At 47.5% G+C, this 22,885-nt stretch overlaps 1 protein-coding gene across 1 annotated transcript in view; it reads left to right on the plus strand.

Annotated features, from left to right (window-relative positions):
* PDLIM4 (PDZ and LIM domain 4) overlaps window positions 1-19,900 on the plus strand; it is a 53,001-nt gene extending 33,101 nt beyond the window's left edge. Inside the window, exons 4-7 of the mRNA XM_062002313.1 lie at window positions 8,805-8,983; window positions 11,318-11,475; window positions 16,141-16,261; window positions 17,159-19,900. Coding sequence (XP_061858297.1) covers window positions 8,805-8,983; window positions 11,318-11,475; window positions 16,141-16,261; window positions 17,159-17,363 — 663 coding nt within the window. The 3' untranslated portion in view covers window positions 17,364-19,900. The remainder of the gene's footprint in view (window positions 1-8,804; window positions 8,984-11,317; window positions 11,476-16,140; window positions 16,262-17,158) is intronic.
* Window positions 19,901-22,885: the final 2,985 nt, after the last annotated feature.

Consider the following 22,885-nt stretch of genomic DNA (forward strand, 5'->3'; position numbering starts at 1 on the left):
AAGACTCTCTTTAAGGCTGCTGTAACATCGTCAAAAGTGACATATCACTTAAAGCAGGTAGGAAATGTTCAACTTTCACCTTTTTGGTGCTGTTTCTTCCAACCCATTGCTCTCAGCAGGGTGGGCCACAGGCCAGTGCTTGCCCCAGTGACTGCAATGTTCAAGGTGAGGGCAGAGGGTGCTTTGGGTCAAGTCTAGCTCCCAGAGTCGTGTGTTTATGTGATCACTCCTGAATAGCAAAGCCAGGCTGCAGAATATGTTTTACCTGTGGAAATGGGGGTTTGTGGTTGGAAATTCACGCTGTTGGGAGGTGCTGGGACTGCCCTCAGCCTGCTCCCTGCCATAACAGCAATGAAGGAGAAAGCAATGGACACTTTTGCGTGTAGTGTGCAGTGGTTTCATCAGAAATTACAGCCTGTAATACAGGAATAAACTCTTTAAGATGAGCCTGACTGCCATGTGTGAGACCGCAAAGCCGAGCAAACCTTAGAATGCTCGCAGGGGCTGCACCTCTGCCTGCTGGGGCATGACCCACAGGCGTTTTCAGCATGTCCAAGACACTGTACAAGGCCGTGGGGCTCATTTGGAGCCCCTGCCCCAAAATCTCAGCTGCTGTGCACTGTCAGCTGTGCCTTCTGAGGGTACAGACTGTCCCTGGGATGCAGGCAGGCTGGGGCTCAGCCAGGCTCCAGCTTGAGTCATGTTTCACATGAACGTTGTCTGCTGCCTTTTAACTAAAATACCATCTGATTTGAGGGGTTTGGTCTCTTACTTAGATCTGAAAAACAAATTTGGTGTTGAGCTGATGACTGGGAAAGGAGTGTAGTAAGGACATGATGGATAAAGTTTTTCTACAGACCATGGTGTATGCTGAAAGAGAAACTTGGCAGAGTGTTCAAAATCCATCTCATAAAATAACCCACACGCTCTGTTCATCCAGCTTCATCACACTACACCTAACCTTTTTTCTTACCTGTTAACGTTGTGAGCTGAGCTAAATAGTGGGACCAGACTTACTAGAGCTTTTTAAAGTTAAGAATGAAGCCTATTTAGTCTGTCAACCATCTCAACAGGACATCAGAACTGTGCTTATAGGGAAATGTGTGTTAAAATGTGTGCAGCTTTTAGAAGTTATCCTTTTCCCCCAGCTTTGGGGGCAGCTTTTGATATAAGAGTTCTCCATGGGACTTCTTTCAAGACAGGGAGCTGGAGAATCAATTGTGCTCCTGTGGCCACTGGACACAGTGTAAATCTGTTACTTGCATTCACATGAAAGGAGTGCCGTCCATCCTCTACACCTCCTCTGTGGGCTAATAATAACATTTCCATTTCTGGGAGTTTTGAACCAGTTTATCAGAGACAAAGCACTGTCTCTGCTATTGGAAAGCTGGGGGAGAGGGGAGGAAGGGATTGTTATTCCAGTTGTCTTCTGTGCAAGGACTGAGTTTGTCTTGAGGGTGATGGGATGTGCTAGAATATGTCTTCAGGCTTGGTTGCTTGTCATATTTGCATGAAAGAGGACTTGCAACAGTAACATTTCATCCACAAAAACCTCTCTGCCAGGTCAGAATCAAGTCATCAAAGTCCAACTATACCCCTTGGGTCAGAGGAAAAGGCAACTGTGGGCAGAAATTGCACCTTTGCTTTAAAAAAAAATCCTTGCCTGTATCCTATCCTTTTCTCTTGCTGCTAGGTCTGAGCCAGGACCATTGTGCCCTGGGCACCCATTGGAGGAACCAGGAGCCCGTCACCAGGCTGTCTGAGCATGTCAGACATCAGGCATGGTGGGGGTGGGTCTCGGATCACTCTCAGCCTTGCATGAACCATGGTAGATTTGGTCTAAGCTGACCTTTGGGTATAGCCATTGAGGCAGATGGTCTGATGCTCTCCTAATAACCACAATAGTGATGTACAAATGTTATCCCAGTTCTGCAGAAGGGGACTCCTGCCCTCTTCTCTTCTATGGTAAGTTGCTGAGGGACTGATGCCAAGGACACATCTTTTAGCCATATATTGCAGACACAGCCAGAGAAGCGCAGGCGGGCTGTCTGCAGGGAGCAGCAAGGGAGAGCAAAGGCAAACGCTGGTGAGGAGCTGGAGCACTCCAGCTCGTCCTGCCACTGCTGGAGGTCAGACACAAGTAACTAAGCGTGGTTAAAAGAGGTACCTGCTCCAGGTGACCCACTGGCTAAAGGACGCTTCAACCTCCTTGTGCACACGTAGCAACACTGGTATCTCTAGTTCAGCATTTTGGCAGCAAACGTGTAGCTGACATTGACTGATGGTGTTCTGGTTTTAGGAAGAGGGTGGATCTGAAGAGCATCAAACAGAAAGCTGCTTTTCGCTGAGCCAAGCCGTTAATGGCCTTCAGCTCTGCTGAAGTCTGATGCAGCATGTGTTTATAAGAGAGAGCAGGGCTGGCTGCCCTGGGCTTAGGAAAATAAACGTCTTGCAGGTGATCCCCACTGTGGCCAGGAGCCTGCGCCAGCAGGAACCGGGGCTGCTGCACATCCTGTCCCCGCACATCTTCTCCCACCACTGCTCAAGTGAGCTTCAGGACAGACTTGAGGCTCAGGGGTGTAATTTTGGAGGTGTATTTGGCTCTGCAGGTGGTAAGTCTCCTCCCAAGGAAAGTTTCTCATATATGCCAAAGCTACTGTTGCTGAAAGCCCTTCCAAATCAGGCCATGGTGTAGGAGGTGCTCACATGGAAGTTGTAGGAGTCAATATTTGCCTCTCAGTCTTAATCTCTGTCTGATCATCTGGAAAATACAATGAATTATTTTGTTTGTACTTTTAGCCTTTTAAAGGTCTAATTTAAAATGTTATGATGTGAATTAACATTAAATGTTTGGGGTCAGAACATGAAGTCTGATGTTCTCTAAAGGTGTGTCTAAACCCTGTGGTCTCTGGAGCTAAACACTTGTGATTGGACAAGACTGGAAGGACAGATGGGGCATTTTGAAAAATATTTTTTTAAAAAAATTGAGGTTTTTTTACCCTCAAGAAAATTTGAGGCAGCAAAATGGTCAGATTTTAAGAAGGTAAGGTTAGTGTGCAACCTGTGTAACCTGATCAAGGTTACCCAGCTTGTAGTGGGGATTGGGATCAGGTGATCTCTAGAGGTCTCTTCCAGCCCTGACCATTCTGGGATTCTGTGATGTATTTTACCACAATGTGTCAGAATACAAATGTGAATTCCCAAAACTCTTAAGAAATTGCATCTGCTGTAGCATTTTCTCTGAGTGCAGTTAACTCTTGCAGCCCTGCAAAACATGGTCCTGGAAAGCATGTCTGTGGACAGCCAGTGCTGAGGTGGCAGGCATGGGGGACTTCTTGCCAAGAGACAGTCTTAGATTTAAGTCCATGAGCCTAAACTCTTCCCAGCTTTGGATCCCAAAGTTATTCCTGTTAAGCAGACAGCTGTTGTTTTTGGCTTTTTTTTTTTGTAAATCTGAAGAGATTTATGCTTCTTGTGGACTCTACAAAAGGTGGTTTCAAAATGTGATAAACTATCTCCAAAAGAGATGGAGACTGAGACTGACTTCCAAACCTTTCAAAAAGGCTGCATGTTTTTCTACTTATGGAAACATTTATTTCAGCAGTGATGAGCTTGATAGAAATGTTTAATTTCTGAGTCTTTTGCCCTGTTACAGGTTTGACTAAAAGCCCCGAGGGACCAAAGTGTCTCAATTCAGCCACTCCAGCAAAGGCAGGAGCACCACTGCAATGACCAGGCGAAGTCCATCTCAGTTTTATTACCTTGAGTGGGCTATAGCTCTGCAGAGTGAAGCCACAGACTGTATTTATATTTCTGTTGAAACCTTCAACTTGCTCCTTGTAATGTTCCCCTGTGTTTCCTGAAACTGGAAACAATCTGTCCTGTGAAAAGCATTTGAACTCCATGACTTTGCTGATTGTGCACATTGCTTTGTTGGCTGTGTCCAGGCATCACACTGCAGCTAAACAAAATACCTTCAGCTGATAGAGGGGAACAGAGCTTTGCTAATAAGCAGGTGTGGAACAGAGGGACTTGCTAGAAATTGAGTAAGTGCTTGTAGGAGAAGAAAGGAAGGGAAAAAAGCTGACCCTATTTCTGTCTCTTCGAGGAATTCCCAGGATTAAATCCTTTGTTTGGCGTCTTTCTCTTAAATATAAAAGGAAATCCTATATCTTAAGAGCATTGTTTTCTTTCCAGCACAAATTTGGAGGGCCTGCTGGGATGGATACCAGGTGCTGTGGTGGAGCATGCTGCCTCTTGAGCTACCCCTTGCAGAAGCATCCATCAGGTGCAAAGGCCACGAGCTCCTGAGCACCTCATCTGAGCCCCCTTCCTCCCTCTTAAACATATTTTTTTCTGATGCATGCCAGAGCTAATTACTCACTGTGATGTTGCCAGGATGGTTTTTGTTTTCTTCGTGCTTTATTTTCTAAATATCTTGAGATATTCTATTTAGTTTTCAATTTAATAGTATGTTTTTACCATAATAAAAATGGCCTCAGTCTCTTGTCTTATTCTAAGCACCAGCCTCAAGTCTTGTAGGATCTGCGTGAGAAGAAACTCTTTCTCTGGCCAGCGCAGAGCCAGTTGTGCGTGCGCAGCGTGGCTCAAGGCTGGCGGGGCCACCGGCTGCAAACATGCTCCCTTGTGCCAACAGCTGTTATAGGAAAAGAAAAGGTTTTCATGGAGGAAATCAAAGATCTGTTCCTCTTTCCAGCAAATGAGCAGATCCAATGTATCAGTCGTGTTTGGGACAGAACAGCCTCTTTATTTTCCAGATTCCCTTGTGCGTATCTTATTATCTTGGTCTCTCGTGCAAATCTCATTTGTCCCATGAGCTTTATAGACACCCTTCATGTTTCAGCTGATTTTAGTGGTATGAGCTGTTTGCTTCGGAAAATCATTCCTTTTGTGCTCTGAGCTGTTTGCTTCAGAAAATCATTCCTTTTGTGCTCTCAGTGCCGCATTGTGTGGTGCAGACAAGAGCCAAGCATCTATAAACCAGTTAAATTTCTCTTTTTCTCCCATCTCAATAAGTGACGGCACCCAAGAATGTGCTTGAGACCTTGGAAACAGGGAGATACCACTCAATGCAAGCAGAGTCGATGGCGTCTGAGGGGCAGGGGAAGGAGATGCAGTAGCTCAGGCACAATAGCCAACCCAAGGTGGGTGCTTACATCCTTATGCAGCTATGGGCAAGGTGCTGCTCCCACCACAGCTATGGATGTGTGACTGCCCCAGCTTCCTGTGTGTCCTGCCAAGAGAAGCACTTCTGTGAGCTATGTCACATTTTTCTGCTGCTGGAAATAGTTCCTCAGGATACAAATACTGTCCTGGTAAGGGCAGCCCTTACCTGACCTTGATAAGGCACAGGCTGTGGTTGTGCAACACTGATAAATGTATCTTGAAGGGGAAGAGGTGCTTTGGTGAGGTTGTGCACAGGCTGCCCAAGGCAAGTGGTTGCTGCAGGCCATATTTGTTATTTGCTGTGGCTCTTTCTCCTCCAAGTAATCCCTTTTCCCATTCTTTCCCCTGCTAGAAAGGGACAGGCTGGGGATGTCCAGAGAGGTGGTGACCAGAGGCTGATCTGGCAGGGCAATGGCAGAGGGTGCTGATCCTGCTGCATCAGTACTGCAGCCCCACATAAACCACCCCCCAAACCCATCTGCTGTCTGGAACTGGGACCTCAAACATCTCCTTTCTAGATCTGCTGTGCATTCATCTGGTGTGAGACAGCTGTGTGAATCATGTTTGCCAGGAGTAGGGAGGTCTGGGCTCCAGGAGCTCCAAATGCTGCATGTCAGGAGGTTGGTTACGCTTCATAACTGATGATCCTCAAAGGCGAGCGTGAGAAAACAGATTGTGAGTTTCTGTTTCATAGGCTGAAAGAGTTCTCCTTGGTGAAACTTCACAGGCCAAGTCTTAAGAGTTTGCAAACCATCCTAATTTAAGAGACATCATAAAAAGCAGAAACAAAAGCAAGCAGGGAAAAGCAAATTAGGTCCCAAAGGGGGTAATTTTTTTCTGATCTTGAATCTGAGAATTGGAAAGAAATCCATCTGGTTCTAGGTTCCTGAGAACAAATGCATGAGTGTTTTGCACAACATGAAGCCTTCCAGAGATCTCTCAGCCTTTGAGATGGGAAAAAGGAGATGGAGCTTTGTCCCAAGAACAGCTTTTTTGTGCAACAGGAAAGTTGCATCACAGAGAAACTGAGAGCAACGAGGCAGGCAAAGCGTGGTGTATTCTCAGAGGAGTAAATGCTTCCTGTGTGTTTCTCACAAAGCCATTAGCTGCCCCTGACACGAAGCACAGCTCTGCAAAGCCTGCCGAGAACTGGTGGAAAAGGCTGAGGGGCATCCACTGCCTCATCTACATGGCCTTGTTCTGGAAGGTGTTAGGGTAGTGGGAGCACTCCAGTGTTGATCAGGAGAAGCCTGTTGATCCCCACGAATATTGCTGCATCACCTGTGCCTTTATAAGGCAAGCTGCCAGCACCACCAGCATCCTTCTCCTGCAGGGACTGGGAGCTGGTGGCCACTGGAGGTGCCAAGCAGCTCAGCAGGGCAGGAAAGGCTCTGAAATGCCCTGTATCCATTACCAGGCTTTCATGCTTTTTGGAGTGTGCCCAAGCAATGACTTTTAGCTTTATAGCAAGGTTTGCTCTCAATGTACAAATTGCTGAGCTTAACAGGGATGAATGGGCAACACTTTACAAACTACCTTGGATTAAAGTAGGTCCATGGAGATTATGGTCTCTAGAATCTTTGATGGTGAAGGTTTTCATTCTAGAAATAGCCTCCTGCTCCCTGGCAAAGGGTCTGGGATTCTGGATGGTGGAGCCTGTGGGGTGCGAGGAGAGGAGAACAGAGGACCCTGCTCTGTCCTCTGCAGGCAGAGGCTTCAGCTACTGCTACCTTTGAACCAGCTGTTCATCTGACCTCCACCACACAGATAATTAACGATAATGGCTTTCTAAAAGCATAACTCTGTAGCTCACAATAGCTTACCAGACAGCATGGGCCATTGCTTTTACCCCCAAAATGTTTATGACCCTTCTTTCCGTCTCTGTCACGGTTGAAAGTGTTTTCTTTATTTCCCTTGAAATAATAATGTAAATCAGGGAATTTGAAACCCATACCTTGGTTGTACTTATTTTTTTAAGAATATAAATTGGGGAACAGTAAAAATTATATTATTTCTGGCAGCTAAATCCCCTTTTTAATAGATGATTTTAAGTTATTATGTTGGAAGCAGTTTTCCCCACGTGTGTGTGCATGCACAGTGTGGAAGGAGCAGTGTGGAGGAGGCTCGGGTTGGCTGCCGAGGCTTTAAGGTGGTGGAAGTCCAGGGAGCTTGCTGGAGTCTGCAGTTTTTCAGCTGGTGGCAGGAAAGAAACTCAAAGGCACCATCCTGCAGTTCTTAATTGGGCCCGGTTTTTATCAATGGGAGTTTTGACTTAAAAGAAACTGAAGAATTGGACTTCCAAGATCTTTTTTCTAGCAGGATCTGGTTTTTATTTCTCTTAGCTGTTCATTTTTATAAGGCTTGGGAGCAGCAATTGTTTTCTGCTGTGCATCAGCAATAGACATTTGTTTCTCATTAGTATTTATTGGATCATTTTAGTCAAAAGTAAGCTTTGTGTTAGAGCCTTGCAATATGCACTTTGTTATTTGTTCACAGGACGGTGTTTTCTTTTTCTGCTTGGTTTTGCATCAGTTTCGATCTGCTGAAAAGCCTGTGCAAGGCAGTATCACTGGGGATCTGCCCTGAAACAGATTAAACCAGATTAAACAGATTACAGCTTCTTATTGAAGCATCTCTTTCTTCCATCGGCATGGGCATGTTTCTGACTCACATGGCTGGAAATAGCAGCAGCCAGTGCATGTCCTAAGGCTGTGTCCAGCTTTCTGCTGGTTTTCCCCAACAGCTGGAATTAGCCCCTGGCTGGGGAAGCGGCTGCTGGCCATTCCCTGGGCTGAGTGTTAAGGTAAAGCCCGGACTAGATTAGCAGTAGGTACTGTTGGATTTAGGGGTGTGTGCAGGACTGAGTAACAAAGCTTTGGAAACACACACAGGTAATATTTCATGTAGGTAAAATAATATGGAAAACTTGCATTTTAATGGCATCTGAGTTCCTGACTGGAAGTCACATGGCAAAAAGGTTTCTATAGTTGGCCTTGGAAACAAAAAAAAACCAAACAATGAAAACACAAATACCAAACTGAACTCTTGACCAATGCATTCCTCACACTGTAAACAACTGATCTTATTTTGGGAGAAAACCTCAGGTCTTTCTGACAAGTCTTTCTGGCTGAGGATAGCTGCAAAAAAGTGAAAATACGTGGCCTGGCCCCTTGGCTTCGGGTCTTGCCCAACCTGTACAAATAGTTGCAGAGCTTGGCTTTTGTCATGTTCTGCTAATGTAAACGGGGAGCAATTGCCCCCAAGTCAGGAGGGCGATAAGCGCTCTCGGAGTGACGTAAACGAGAAGCAGACTCACAGCTTTTCCTCTGCGGAAATAACAAATATGCTTTTACAGGAGAACAAATGCAGAATACTTGGCAATGGCTCACTGTGGAGAAACAGGCAAGTTCATTTGGTTGGAGACCAAGGAAAGCTGCACAGATTCAGCAAGATTTAACTGCAGGTCAAGCCTGAGTCTTCCTGCTGCATGTCTCTGTTTTCCATAGCACATATAAAATACTATTACTATAAAGTGCATGTCCCAACACAGCTTTTCCGTGTATATCCTACCAAGAACTATAAATCTCCTTTTTTGTCTGCTTTTTCTTCTCTTCCAGGACAACGGGCCTGCCCAGGGCAGGAGACCAATGTCGCACGGGGCCGGAGGCAGCCCCATGGACAACAAGCAGATGCTGAACGTGCAGCACCATCACCCGACCCGGCTCTACGCTAACAGCGGCTCAGAGTCAGCGCTGCCGGGCCAGCTGAGCGGGCTCCACATCAGCCCTGCCCAGAGGTAGGAGGAGAGAGCGGGGCTCATGCTCTGCATCCTGCCGCTGCTCCTGCAAACTTGGCTTCAGGGAGGTGCATTGAGACTATGGTGCTGCAGAGGTGCTGGGTTCAGCTCCTGCTCCATTAGTCAAGGGTAGGTGGGAGGAAAAAAACCCAAACAAAAATTGGGAGGGTTGGATATGCCAAGTTCTGACCAAAATGGCCACGTGTATCTAATGTAGCAACTGCAACACTGAGTTTAAGCTTATGATGCTGAAGCATGTACCTTGGAGATGGTGAAGGTGCTGGTTTTCCAGATCCACAGGAAATCCTTCAGTTGCTGGTGGAGGTAGGTAGATTATCAGCAGTATGTCCAGTCCCCAGGCTGGGATTGGCTTTTTCAAAGTATATATTCAAGGCAGGGTAGAAGGAGTTTGCCTTCCTAGGAGTGGGGATCACACTTGCACAGACCTGAGAGTAAACACGTGGTCTGGGAGCTGGAGGTATTGCAGAGAAAATTAACCCCAGTGAACTTGGGATGTTTATAAACATAAGATCTGCTCAGTGCAGCTGTCTGGGAGGCTGAGAGGTAGATAATGCTCTTAGGAAAGGAAAAGTTTCTGTGAAGCCAAGAACGATTTGGGTGGATAACTTGGACTGTGAGACAGGCCAGGTTGTGGCCTGTGATGCTTTCACACAGTTTACGCTGCTGCTGATTTATGCTCCTCAAGACTGGCAAAATATTCTGCAAGAAAGTAATGTCTCTGTCAAATACAAAACGCAAAGAGAGTTTCTTTTCAGCTTGGGAACTCTGTACCTGAACAAATTCGTATTTCAGTGATGCTGTGAGCCAGCTGATTCCCAGTGCTGCTCAGGAAAGTTAATGAAGTTGGAAAGAAGAGAACTGTACAAAAAAAAAAAGAGAAGAAAATCTGATGTTATCTGTGTGCAAGCCAAAAGCTGAAATATTAGCTTGGGTGTTTGAGTGGAACTGGGTCAGAAGGGCATTCTCCTTGAATTTGTGTTTGATCCAACTTGACTGGTCAGCACCTGCGCTTTTTCATGGAAAAAAAAGGTGTGAATTGGCGTAGGAGAGGGCTGTAGCAGGACAGAGAGGCAGTCAGGGCACAGGGGAAGGATTTGGCTGGGCAGGAATAACAGAGATCCATCCTCTTCTCTGCCAGAGGCACTTCACTCTCATCTAGAGAGGTCGGAGTCACAGGAGAAGCAGTCAAGGCTTCCTGGCATTGCTCTGACTGCCAGCCACCAAGGCTGACACTCACCTGCCCAGGGACCAGCACTACCAGGCAGTTCACTCCTGGAAAACACAGCCTTGTTTTTTCTTTGAAAGTGAATCCTGTTTGGGATTTTTTTCTTTGTTTGAAAGTGATTTCTTTTTTTTTTAAGTGGGCACAAATATAATGGTGGTGGAGAAAACACCTCAGATGGTGGCTAAAATGTGTTAAGCTGTCTGATACTGTTCAAGAGTCTTGCTATTTTTATTGGGTTTTATTGGCCTTCTCCTTCAGAAGGAAAAGGAGCCTATTCCCACGAAGCTGTGCTGTGCTGACCTCAGAAAAGCACAACAGCACTTGAATTCATCTGTACTCAGCAAGATGCTTAAACCTGTACCCAAAATATTTTTGATTCCAAACTATGCTTGTCAGGTTTTGATGTATCGAATGAACTGGAATAATGGTTTAAATTACTGTTTGTGGTGTGTTGTACCCTAATCATGTCATATACAGACAAGCAGCAGCTTTGGGTTGGGATGCTGAAAGTCAGCATGTGGTTGTGGGGAAGTTATAGGGTGCTCTCCTGTCCCATCAATGCTGAGCAGCCTCTGGAATGGTTTTCTCTTTGAAGCTGTGGGCTGTGTCCAGCAGATGGATCTTTTAATGCCTTCACCTAAAGAAACACTAACTTCAAAAGAGGCATTTGTGGATGGAAAGGGGATTTGATGTCATGCCTGTGCCTGGCAGGGGTACCCACTCTCCCGCCAGATGCCCTAACAGCAGTAGGAGGGGTGGGTGGATCCCCTGGCCCTACGTAATTAATGTAATGCATTGTTGTACCCATCTTTTCAATAAATTCCATGTGTGGCAAAGCAATTTAGAGTGCTTGTAAGCAGCTCCCTTCTTTCCCGAAGGCATCTGGTAAGTGGGCCAGCCCTAGCTGTGTTGCTCAATCTGAACTTCCCTGGTTCAGTGGCTGTTCCTGAGGCAGGCTTACCTCCAGGCATGGGAACAGAGAGGTGCTTCATTGAATCCGTGGGAATGGAGGTTCAAGTACCTCCCTGATGAGCTGACAGTTGCTGTTTATATTTGACTTGAGCCTTTTTTTCTTTTCTTTAAAACAGCCTGGACCCCTTGAAGTCTCTCCCACGGAACAGAAATGGGATTGATGTGGAGTCGGATGTCTACAAGATGCTTCAGGATTATGAAAAGCCCGTTTCAGAGCCAAAGCAGTCCGGATCCTTCCGATACTTGCAGGGCATGTTGGAAGCTGGTGAGAATGGTAAGGAGGTTGGCAGCTGTAGCACATCCCAGCAAGTCCCCTACACCTTCCCACAACCAGGGCTGCAGCACTGCACCACCATGGGGCTTGAACCATTGTTTGATCCCTCTGCACCCACCAAGCTGCTTTTGCAGGCTTAGCCAGCTTCTGCCTCCCTTGCTGAGGTCTAGAAGCTGGAAAAGCCTCTGAAGGACCTGTCTATGAGAGCTGATGGATTGGGTTTGCAAACCCTTCCACGCTGTCATTCTACCACATATCACTCAGGCATTTTGGCTCAACAAGGGACAGTTCAAGCCCCTCATGAGGGAGAACACCTTGATAACAGGTTTCAAATCAGGGTTTGAGCAGCTCAGTACAGCATCTGAGAGGCTTACCAAATATTGTGGCTGACTTGAGCATCATGTGAAAGTTAGACTTACAAACAGCTTCTGCATAGCAGCTGTTTTCCCAAGATAGTTTATGAAATGTAATGGCCTAAAGTAGTTGTGTAAGATCGCTGACAGAGAACCATGGACCTGTTTAAGTAAATGATATTTGCATAAGGATGTGGGATGGTCCCCAGCAACACGGGGATAGAGATCAGGAGCTCTTGGCTCACTTCTTAGGTCTGCCACGGCTTCCTGCCTGTGTCTTTAGTGCAGGAAGGAGCCAACTCTGAGCATTAAATAAGATCCCCAAATCATACATTTCAGCTTCTTTTTATTTGCCTTTCAACCTTAAATCCATGGGGACTTTCAAGTTCAAACTTTCAGGCTTCACTTTCCAATCATTAGGGCAAGAGTCTTCATTCTGCTTCCTTCCAAGAGCCTCCTACTCCAATCATATGAATCCAGGAACTTAGATTTTCTGGGAGAATACCAACCACTGCAGATCTCATCATGAAGCTGCAAGAGGCAGTGAGTCAGGCCATTGCACTTCTGTTTCTGTGTATGAAAAATGATGGAGAAGGATATGCTTTCATAGAAACATAGAATGGTAGGGGTTGGAAGGAACCTTTAGAGATCATCTAAAGGTTCACCTAGATCAGGTCACATAGGAACATGTCCAGGTGGATCTTGAAGACCTTCAAGGAAGGAGACTCCACAACCCCTCTGGGCAGCCTGTGCCAGGGCTCCCTCACCTGAACAGAGAAATAGTTTTTTCTTATGTTGAAGTGGAACTTTTTGTGTTCCAGCTTCATCCCATTACCCCTTGTCCTGTTACTGTCTACTACAGAAAAAAAGGAATGTCCCAACCTCCTGACACCCACCCTTTAGATATTTATAACTGTTAATAAGATCTCGCCTCAATCTCCTCTTCTCCAGACTAAACAGCCCCAGTTCTCCCAGCCTTTCCTCATATGAAAGATGTTCCATTCCCCTGATCATCTCGGTGGCCTTGTGCTGGACTCTCTCCATCTCTTCCCTGTCCCTCTTGAGCTGAGGAGCCCAGAACTGGACATATGCTTTGACTATAAGGATATTGCTTCTTGCTTCACAAGAAGGAGCATAACCACAGGCAACTTCTGAGCATCACGTTTCTACCAGTTTTAGTTTTCTTAGTGGTACTTGGACATGTTCAGAAAGCAGGAGATGGGCTCAGCCTTGGAAGTACTGGATGGAAATATTAGGGCCCCTTTGAGGCTGGCAGGAAAAACTGTGTTAATTACAAGTTCCAGAGGTACCATCAGGTCCCACACCAAGAGCAGGCACAAGCAGCTTCCCAGTGAGGTGCCTGCTGCACCCCCAGGTTTCCTTATCAGGAGGAAACAAATGGGAAGTCACCATGCTAACCCTAATTAGTAACACTGCTGCCTATTCCCTCTCTGTGCTAGGGAAAGGAAACAAAATTGAAGCTTTGCTGGTTTGCTGCTGCTTCCCCTTGCATTCCACAGCCCTGGTGTGGCAAAAACCCAGTGCCACCCTTAGGGAAAAGTGGAGGAAGAAAAGGAGATGGGCTGGGGAAAGGAAGGGACAGAGAGGTGGCAGGATAGTCCTTGGACCTGGCCACTATCCAACCAGTCCTCAGTATTTGCTCACCCCAGCAGTGTCTCAGCACCAGCCCATCGCTGATGCAGTACCGCATGCTCGGTCAGAGCCCAACGTGGGGCTGACAGGTACCAGCCCTGGGAGCAGACTGGAGAGGTCCTGTCTGGCTCTGCCACCCACCCTGTCCCTCTCAGTTGCGCAGGGCAGCAGGCAGAGATGATGTGTGACTGGCTGCAGGCACAGGCTTGCTCACGCTTTGGTCGTTACGATGCTATCGGTGTTTATTTCATAAGGGATGAGAAATTAAGTGAAAAGCATCTCTCCTGGCATGAAACTCTGTGATGTTTCAGCGCAGTTTAAATCCCTGGGAGTGTTGCTGCTAGGTTGTTTTACAGATTTCAGACTTCCCTCCCTCCCTTTCTTTTTTCCTTAAGCCTAAAAGTATCCATTTTGGCTGGAATCTGCTGTGCCTTGTCCTTTTAAAGTCAACATCTCCTCTCCTGAGGAGTTGAGTGTCTCAGACAAGGACTTGTTTTATATGGAAGGTGTTTCTACTGGAAGCTGTATGTTCTTTGGCATGGCCAGCCCTGTCCCATGCCCTAAAGCAGCAGTGCTTCATGCTGAGGATCTGGCAGAGGCAGGAGGAATCACAGTGGTTGCCTGGGAAGGATGAGCATTGCAGCCAGAAATGGGGACAGCAATGGTTAAGATTGTGGAGTTGAAGCATCTCACTGCCTTGCTGAGGACTGTGAATTATGATGAGGCTCGGGGCTGACAAATAAAAGGAAATGATCCCTAGTTTGGGAAGATGAGGAGCAGCCCTCTCTGCAGGGCTCATTTTGCTGTAAAATCTTTTTTCCCCCCTATCTTTTAGGCAGCTTATCCGAGCACTCTGTCTGAGAGACAGTGACAGCTTAACTGTTAAATCTTGGCAGATGAGCATGTCTAGTCCAAGCACACTGTATCTCATGCTGGGGGAAGCCAACAGCTTGAGCAGTCCCAGCAAGGCAGTGGAAGGACTTGACAGGCAGCTTGGCTGGAGCCAGCCATGTGCTCAGAGGACTCTGGGGGTGAAGCAGCCCCAGGCCGCTCCTGGAAAGGCAGTGTCTCACATATTGAGGCTCTCAGCATCTCCAAATACTATATTATCTCTTAGAAAAGTAGGATTTAGGAGGACATGAGTCCTTCTGGTTTTAGGTGCTTAGCAGTGTTGGTCTGTATCAGAGGCACAGCTGGAGATAGGGTCTGCAGTGTGAGGCCACTTATACACCCTGAGGGTGACCCTGGGGGTTCCTTGGGCCTGCTCTCTCCTGCCCAGCCAAACCCGGGACAGCGGGTGCTTCCGAGATGTGCCGGGCAGGGGAGCAGGGGTCTTTTAATGGAAGAAAGCTTTGCCAAGGAGTGCCTGTCAAAAAAAGTGTCATTATGAACCTGCACAGGATCAGTGAGGGACCACCAATGATAATGCACTGGTTCCAGGTCCTAACGATTCACTTTGAGAAGGGCAGAGGCGTTCCCGGAGCTGTGGGAGGCACTTCAGAGCAAGATCCAAGTGGAAGCTTCCAAAGCTAGCACAGCAGGTACAGAGACCCGAGTCAGAAAGCACCTAGGTCCCTGCTGAGGCCTCCTGGGCACCATGGGCCCAGGTTTAGGATTGACCAAGGGGTGAAATACCCTGGTTACTCAGGGAGGGTAGGAAGTGTGAATGCTGTAGAATGGCTTGTCCATCCAAGCGCTCCTCTGCTGCTTTTCTAAACTGTGTCAGCTGATGGAGTAAAATAGTGTCCATTTTCATGAGCTTTACCTTCCTATAACCTTGGGCCATCACAGAGGAAGCAAGGATCAGTATGTACTCGAAAGACCAGTCAACTGTGAGCCATGGAAAGACTGTGCAGTAAATACTGGAAGCTTTGAAGTATCCTAGTGGTTGCAACAAATGTGTTTGTGTTGTACAAGGTATGAGGGCAGATGACAGATGATCTGTAGGGAGAAGGGCTGCAACACTGAAAACTTTGCCATGATGTTGTTCATATGCACAGAACTTTCACTACTTCCTTTCTTGCTGTTGGACCTTTATGAAAGGAGACTTGGTACCCCAGAGTACTTTAACTTCTATCACAATGTTTTACTTCAGATTATTTGAGATTGAGTGTTCTACGAAGAGAAAGGCATGTAATTCTGTTATTATTTGTTTTAATTTGCCTGATTCTTCAAAAGGCTTTCATCTGTGTCTCCTTGACTGGTGATGGATCTGCCAAATGCACCTAAAATGTTGGTGTGATAGAACCTTCCTGGAGATTTCTGCTTAACTCACTAAATATTACTGTAGTCAAATTCATCTCTCATTTCTAGATAGAGACTGCTCTGTCTCTTGACAAGGCCTGCGTACTGAATTGGGGCTATCACAGTACATGGATAGATCATCTGCTGATGCAGCCAAGGGCTTCTGCCACCACTTGTGCTTCCTTAGGCTGAGCAGAGGAGCAGCACAGTGTGCTGCGGTCACCTGTGAACCTATTTGCTGTATGACTCTTGAGGGAGTTGGTCTCAATGTTTTCTTTTAACTTCCTTCCAAGCAAGTTGTGACAGGCAGAGACTCATCTGACTCCTTAAGGAAAAAAAGAAGAGAAATAAAATTTAGGAAAAGAGCACGGAGAGGACAAGTTTTCAACCTGTGTCTATTTAAAATTCTTGGCAGGTGAAAAACTCGACAAACTGAGCAACCCCCGAAACATCAAGTCCCCAGTGTCAAAGCTTGGTGGTGCCATGTCTGGGATGCAGATGCTCCCCGAGTGCACCCGCTGCAGGAACGGGATCGTGTAAGTGTCACATCTCACTGGAGGGGGGCCTAATGCACAGACCCTGTGCCGGGTCATCCCTGACACAGGGTTAGAATTGATAGCAGAATACCTTGTATTTGGAGCAGAATATCTTGAATCCCTTTCTGGTTCTTGCTAACCATGTGTAAACCTAGAATTGAGGAATACAGTTTGCATTGCCCCTTTTAAGGGCATCTTGCAGCAAAACGGGGATGATTGATGGGACGGTTTCTGCCCTGCTTGCCATAGTCACTATGAATAGCACCAGGAGCACTGGCACTCTTTCGCTCATTACAGAGGGGGAAACACATTGAGAGTCAAGCAGAAGAGGTCTGCAGGTTGTTTTTGTTTGTTCATTGAAGAGTTACTCGCCAATGGGTGGGCATTGGGTCTGATTTCAGAGAATACAGGCTTTTTTCTGCTTCATCATGTTGTAAGTTATGTTGTCTTGTAAATTAAATTGCGCCTGAGCCAGATTTGCTGGCTGAGAGCCTGCTCTGCAGATGCCTGTAGCCACGTTCTCACTGGTGCTGTGAGCAGAGGCTCTCTGCTCAGAAAGCCATGGTGCCTGCAGAGCCCCAGCACTACCAGCAGCCCTTGGAGGATGCTGACCCCTGATGTTCAGGTCCGGGCTGAGCATTTGAGAGCTTTGCACCAAGCTGTGGAGCGGTGCCATGGGGGGTGCAGAGAAATGGGAGTGAAGCATCCGTTCCCCCAGAAATAAGGTGGAGTCAAGTCTGGAGCCAGGTGGCAGCTCTGGGTGGCCTGAGATGTAGGGATGGGAACCCATGATAACACCCTTAACGTGCCCCTGCACGTTCTACTCGAGGCAGCGGGAAAAGCTGTTTGTACGTGTTGTTTCTCCGTCTCAACCCATCTCTCTCTACCTCTCACCAGGGGCACTATCGTCAAAGCTCGGGACAAGCTCTACCACCCCGAGTGCTTCATGTGCGACGACTGCGGCCTCAACCTGAAGCAGAGAGGGTATTTCTTCATCGAGGAGCAGCTGTACTGCGAGACGCACGCGAAGGAGAGGGTTAAACCCCCTGAGGGATATGACGTGGTGGCTGTTTATCCCAACGCCAAAGTTGAACTTGTCTAATCCCCGGGCTGTGCTCTGGAGAGGTCGGCAGCCGCGCGCCCACCCACGGCCTCCCCGCCGGCTGCGCAGCGTGGCTGTAATCAACCCTGATTACCAAAGCCCAAGTTAAAATGCCTTTTCCTAGATAAAACCGTTTACACTTGGGATCTCCAGGGGATGGTGTTGAAAGCATATGAACAGGTTTTTCCCTTCTTCTTGACTCTCTGCTTTTTGGGTTGCTGTGTTGGGTTATTAGTCTGTGCCATAACCTTATCTAAGATCTGTGTAAATATTGATTAATTCTCTACTCTGTTTCATATAAAACCAGTATTCCTTCTCTTTTTTCTTTTTTTTTTTTTGCCCCCATCCCCTTTCTAGAAAAGCAAGGGAGATGTTTTAAAAGCTCAAAGAAAAGAAGGCACTTTAACAAAAGAAGCTGACTCCTATGTCCTGACCTTAATCTGCTGCCCTGAGGCTGCCCCAGCGATTTAAGTCTGACCCCCTGAGGAGTCTGGGAGGAGGCACTGGGGGTTGGGGTCCCCAGCTCAGCTCTATCCCAGTCTCTTAGAACAGTGTTTGCTGTGAAATTCCCTGGATCGGGGCACTGCAGTTTGAGGCTGACACAGACCAATCTGAGTTCCCTGAGAGATCTCCACACCGAGTGTGTGATGTGGCTTTTTCTTTCTTCTTTCACTCCTAATTCAGTTGTTCTCTCTCATCTAATCACCCAAGCTCACCTTTAGAGGACACTGACAGCACGGAGCCCACCTTGGCTGTTCCCACTCCCTGCGCTCCTGCCCCACAGCTGTCCTTGCTTTGGCCCTTCTGACTCTTCCCCAGCTTTTGCTATATTTTTATAGTCCTTTATTTCTAAGTCCTCAGACTGCTGCCATCTGGGTCTGCCTCCCAGCAGGGGCGTGGGGATAAAATCCCTCCAGGCACTTGGAAGTAACTGGAGTGGGGCTGAGCCCAGCTGTGAACCCCAGTTCCAGCTGCAATGGGTTCAGATTTATACCCAAATCCCAAGACTGCACTTTCACCCAGGTCCATCACCTGCTTTTTTTGACGGGGAAGAGTTTTTGAGGATCTTGGGATGTTGCTTTGTTGGAGAAATGTTTTTTTCACATTAGTGTTTGGAGGAGAGAAAGTTTAGTCACCTGGCTGTTGAGTGCTATCGCAGGTGGTGGGAGGAGCTGTGTGTCTGCTACCATGAGATTACTTCTACTTGACAACAATCTCCTTCCTCCTCCTCACTTGAGAGAGGGTGCACACAGGGAAGAAAAATAGATATTTGTGCTCACATCCTTTCAGTGGAAAGGGAAAATAAGTGATGGAATGATGGCCAAAGCACTCCTTCCCCTTCTGGCTCTCCATAACAAGGGTCTGACAAATCTGGGACTGGAGGAGGGTCAGCAGCATTACGCTGGTTGGGGCTGGGCACGCAATTTCTTCCTACCACTTCTGCACCCCTGAAAGGAATAACAATTTTGGGGTGTTACTGAGCTACATCTAGACCTCTTCATGTGGTGTCTTATAAAGGCTGAAGCTACTCCTGCTCTGTGCCCAGCAGCCTCCCAGCCTGGCAGGGCTGGACTGGGCTGCCCGAGTGTGCATCCTGGCTGCGTCCCACCTCGCAGCTGCAGGGATACTGGCCCTGCACACTCCTGCTAGCAGCACAACATCCACCTCCCCTTCCTTCTGCCAACAGGATTTTTAATTATTAAAGTACAAGAGACACTTGGAAATTTTGTCTGCTGGACCTCGTTTTTCTTGTATTTGCATAGCCTTGCTCGGTAGGCTGGACCTCTTGAAAGGGAATACTTGGGACAACTGTAACTGAGGGGACTAACAATAATCAAGTGGGAAGTGTTACTGCCCTTGTTTACAGGTCTTTATTTGGAGTTCCTTAGTTTGCCATTGTCAGAAACATTTGTTCTGAATTCCTCCATTAACCCTGTGTGTTTCTGGGCTGAGCTTCAGCGCCCATGGCTTGGAAGTTCACACAAACTCAGGACTGAATCCAGCTTGGCTGAGCAATGGAAGACTCTTGACACGAATGGTGCTGGGGGCTTTTCCCTTTTTCCATGCAGATGGCTGCAGCTGCTGGCAGGAGCTGCATGTCACACACACACCTGTCTGACTCCATCTACACAGCAGTTGTGTGTCCTGAGGGGATGCCAGGTATGCCTGGCACAGGGAACACCTTAGGAATTCATCAGTTGCTTCAGCACCCTCATTTTGAACACCTGAGTGGGCTGCTGGCAGTGCATCCTTGGTGGTCTCGCCTGGCTGCTGCACCAGTACAGCCCTGGGAGTGCTGGGCACAAGGCTTTGCTTTAATTTTGAAACCAGGCTCCCAGAGAGCAATTTTTCCATGCAGTTATCTCGTGATACCTTTCCTGAGAAGTAATCAATTCATGCCCCATGGGGGCTGAAGGTGGAGCTGCCTCACAGCAGCCCATCCCAGGGCCCCTGTATTCATGTTATGGGGTTTGTAGGCACTGCCACAGCAACTCTCCTGTGTCACCAGGTAACACTCCTTCACTCTGTAGAACATGGGGAGGGCACCATTTGTATGAAATACAAAATAAAATGGTATTGTCAGTTTTATGTCTCAACATTACTTAGGTTAGCCTTTGCCTGCTCCTTACTGGGTCTTTCCCATGGCAGTACTTGTACATGATGGGGTCCCTTGGCACCCAGGTAAGGAAGACCCCGGATAAACTTCTAAAAGCTTGTTGGAAACAGGGAGCTGTGTTTCTCATAGCATTGTGCATTAAGAGCCTTGTTTGAGGTTTGGCCTGTGTTTTGTCAGGGTGTTGGTTGGTTTTCTTTAACTCATGAGACTTTTCTGGGACCCTGTGTCCCATTAGACACAGAGCTGGATTCACCCTTGGATGCCCAGCTCCTTCTCACTGATGTGACCCAGCTTGTCTTGTGGTGGTCCAAAGCCTTACTGCATCTGCCACTGCACCAGGGCAATGGATTAGATTTATCACAGCATTTAACTGGCCATTGTGCCACTCCAAAGGTGCCTTTTCCCACCTGACAGCCCAGGTTCTTGCTGGCCCAGGAGCCACAGCTCTCTGAGGCTGGGGATATATCACTCACCCTGTCACTGTCAGAGTGATCCAAACATCCTTCTCCCCAAGGATGATGATGTAAACCACGGTCCAGCCATATGCACATAGTGCTCCTGACAATCCTCTTGCACGGCACTGGGTGCAGCACTGCTCAGGTTCCTTCCCTATGTGCCAGCACAGGGAGCCCCAAGCTGTACTGATGGCAAAGGTGGTCCCAAAAGCCATGCCCCACCCCCTCATCACTGACTGACCCTTGAGCCACAGAGGCTTGCTGCGTGGTAGGAGCATGGGGAATCAGGAGGGTGAGAAGGTGAGGGCTGGCTCTGGTGTTTCGCAGCTCTGTCATAAAGGGATGTTGGCTTACTGTCTGGTTTAGGCCCATTGAGTGACAAAAGACCACGATTAGACTTCAGTACCACAGACTTTGGAACTCCCAAAGGACAGGGAGGGCTTAATTGCTGCTTATGGTCCCAGACAAAACAGACAAAGCTACACAGCCTGGGGAAGAAAACAAAACTTAATTTAATCCTCCTCGAACTAAAACATAACAAGCAGAAATATGCAATGGAAAAATAATACAGAGAAGGGAGAACAATGGAAATGCAACCAGTTCTTTAAGATCACCTTTCCCCCACTCCTTTTCTCCTCCTGGGCTCAGAGCCCTGAGCTTAGTGTCCTTACGTCTTCCCCTCATAAGCAATGCCTGGGCCAGGGAATGGAGGATGCAGTCAGTCCTTTCCTGATGTATCTTACCTCTTATCTCACTCCTGAGAAGTGCTTCTTGCCAGCTCTCTCTTGCTGCAGCTAGGGGTCTCCCACACACGGGGCAGCCCTGCATGGGCCGTTCCCAGCTCATCTTCTCCTGGTTGGGGTCTAAACTGCTCGCTTCCTCTGAGCTGGAGTCTCCAGCTCTCACCCCTCTGTCTCAGGTTCTCTACATTTAGTTACGGGCTGCAAGGATGTCTCTGGTCTGGCATTGCTCCTTCTGCCTTTTCCTGAATGGAGGAGCCACATAGTCACCTCCATCTTGCCCTTCCTTTCCACCTGCTTCCACACACTTCAAATTCCCATCCTTAAATAGTGATGGCAGAGGCACCAGATTGGCCCAGCTGTGCTGGAGGTGGGTCTGATTGCCAAAGCTGGAGGAAAATCTGAGAACTCTTTACTGGGTCTGCACTGCAGCCCCCTCCCCCTGTTACCAAGCAAAAGCAGCTCCTCACTAAATCATGACACTTACATAGCTAGATCTCAGTTTTAATAAGTGGTTGGTATTTGATTCACTGGTATGTGGGAAAGTCAAAAGTGATGTGAGTTAAGTGCATCCAACAGGTTTTGTTTCAAAAGTATTAATTTATGGACATTCTTGCTTGTATGTGCCTAGAAATATTTAGGAAGACAAAGCCTGTGAGGATCCCCACGTGGCATGAAGGATTTCCCCATACCATTTGGGTCTGTGCAACTCCATGTCTAATTAGTGCACATATTCAAATCATTAACTTGCTTATGCCTCTCCCCTGAGTTAGTGATTCTCCGTCGAGTGGAAGCGTGTGTCAGATGTGTTTATACATGACAGCCACTGCCTTTCCCAGCACTTCTGCCCTGGGCACTGCTGCTGTGAGCTCTCTGGGCCAAGCCCTGGCTCTGAGACTGAAGAGAGGGACACAGGGCACCTGCAGTACTGAGGTCGCACTGAGACCCCCACCATCCCCGCAGCAGCCACCGTCTGGGCTGTCCAAGCCCAGGAGCCTCTTCCAGGCTTCCCACTTCTTTGGAAAAAGACGCATAAGATCAAACACAATGAAGGGCACCATTTATTAACTAAATGAGGTGGGACCAGGGCCAAACTGATTCAAGTTCTAATTGTTTAACTTTTTCCATGTATCATCATTAAAGTTTCCTACTTAGCCCGGCATTATTTCCACCACCACACCTCCTTTCTACTGCAGCTTTTGTTTGGTGATGTTTAACTTTGCTCTTGTTACTGGATGGCTGATCTTAAAAAAAATCTCTGCTGGTCCATTTGTATTAGGATAAATGCATCATAGGACGAGAGGTAAAGAGGCTCTTTGGAAAAGTTCCCTCTCCTCTCCTTTCTCGTGTGTGAAAGAGGCTATTATTACTTCAGGGGGAAAAAAAGCCTTCCCCACACATATAACAACAGACACAAACAGCTCCTGACTGTAAGGGAATTTCTCTGCAAGTTCTTTTGCGCCTCTCTTTCTCCCTGGGAAAGCTCAGGCTGTCAGGAAACACCCACCGAGCTTGTCCAGTCCAGGGGCAGCTTCTCACTCTGGGACATTTAAGTACTTTGAATTTTTACAGAGTCCTAAGGCAGTTGCTTCGTGCAGGGAAGGTAGGTGGGGAGGGCCTGGGCTGCAGCCAGTGCTGCTGCTGCAGGCAGGGAACACACACAAGGTCATTCTCTTGCTGTGCAAAGATGCTGCTCCAGCGTGCTTCAGG

Source organism: Colius striatus, chromosome 9, assembly GCF_028858725.1.
Source record: "Colius striatus isolate bColStr4 chromosome 9, bColStr4.1.hap1, whole genome shotgun sequence".
In the NCBI taxonomy this organism is placed as follows: domain Eukaryota; kingdom Metazoa; phylum Chordata; class Aves; order Coliiformes; family Coliidae; genus Colius; species Colius striatus.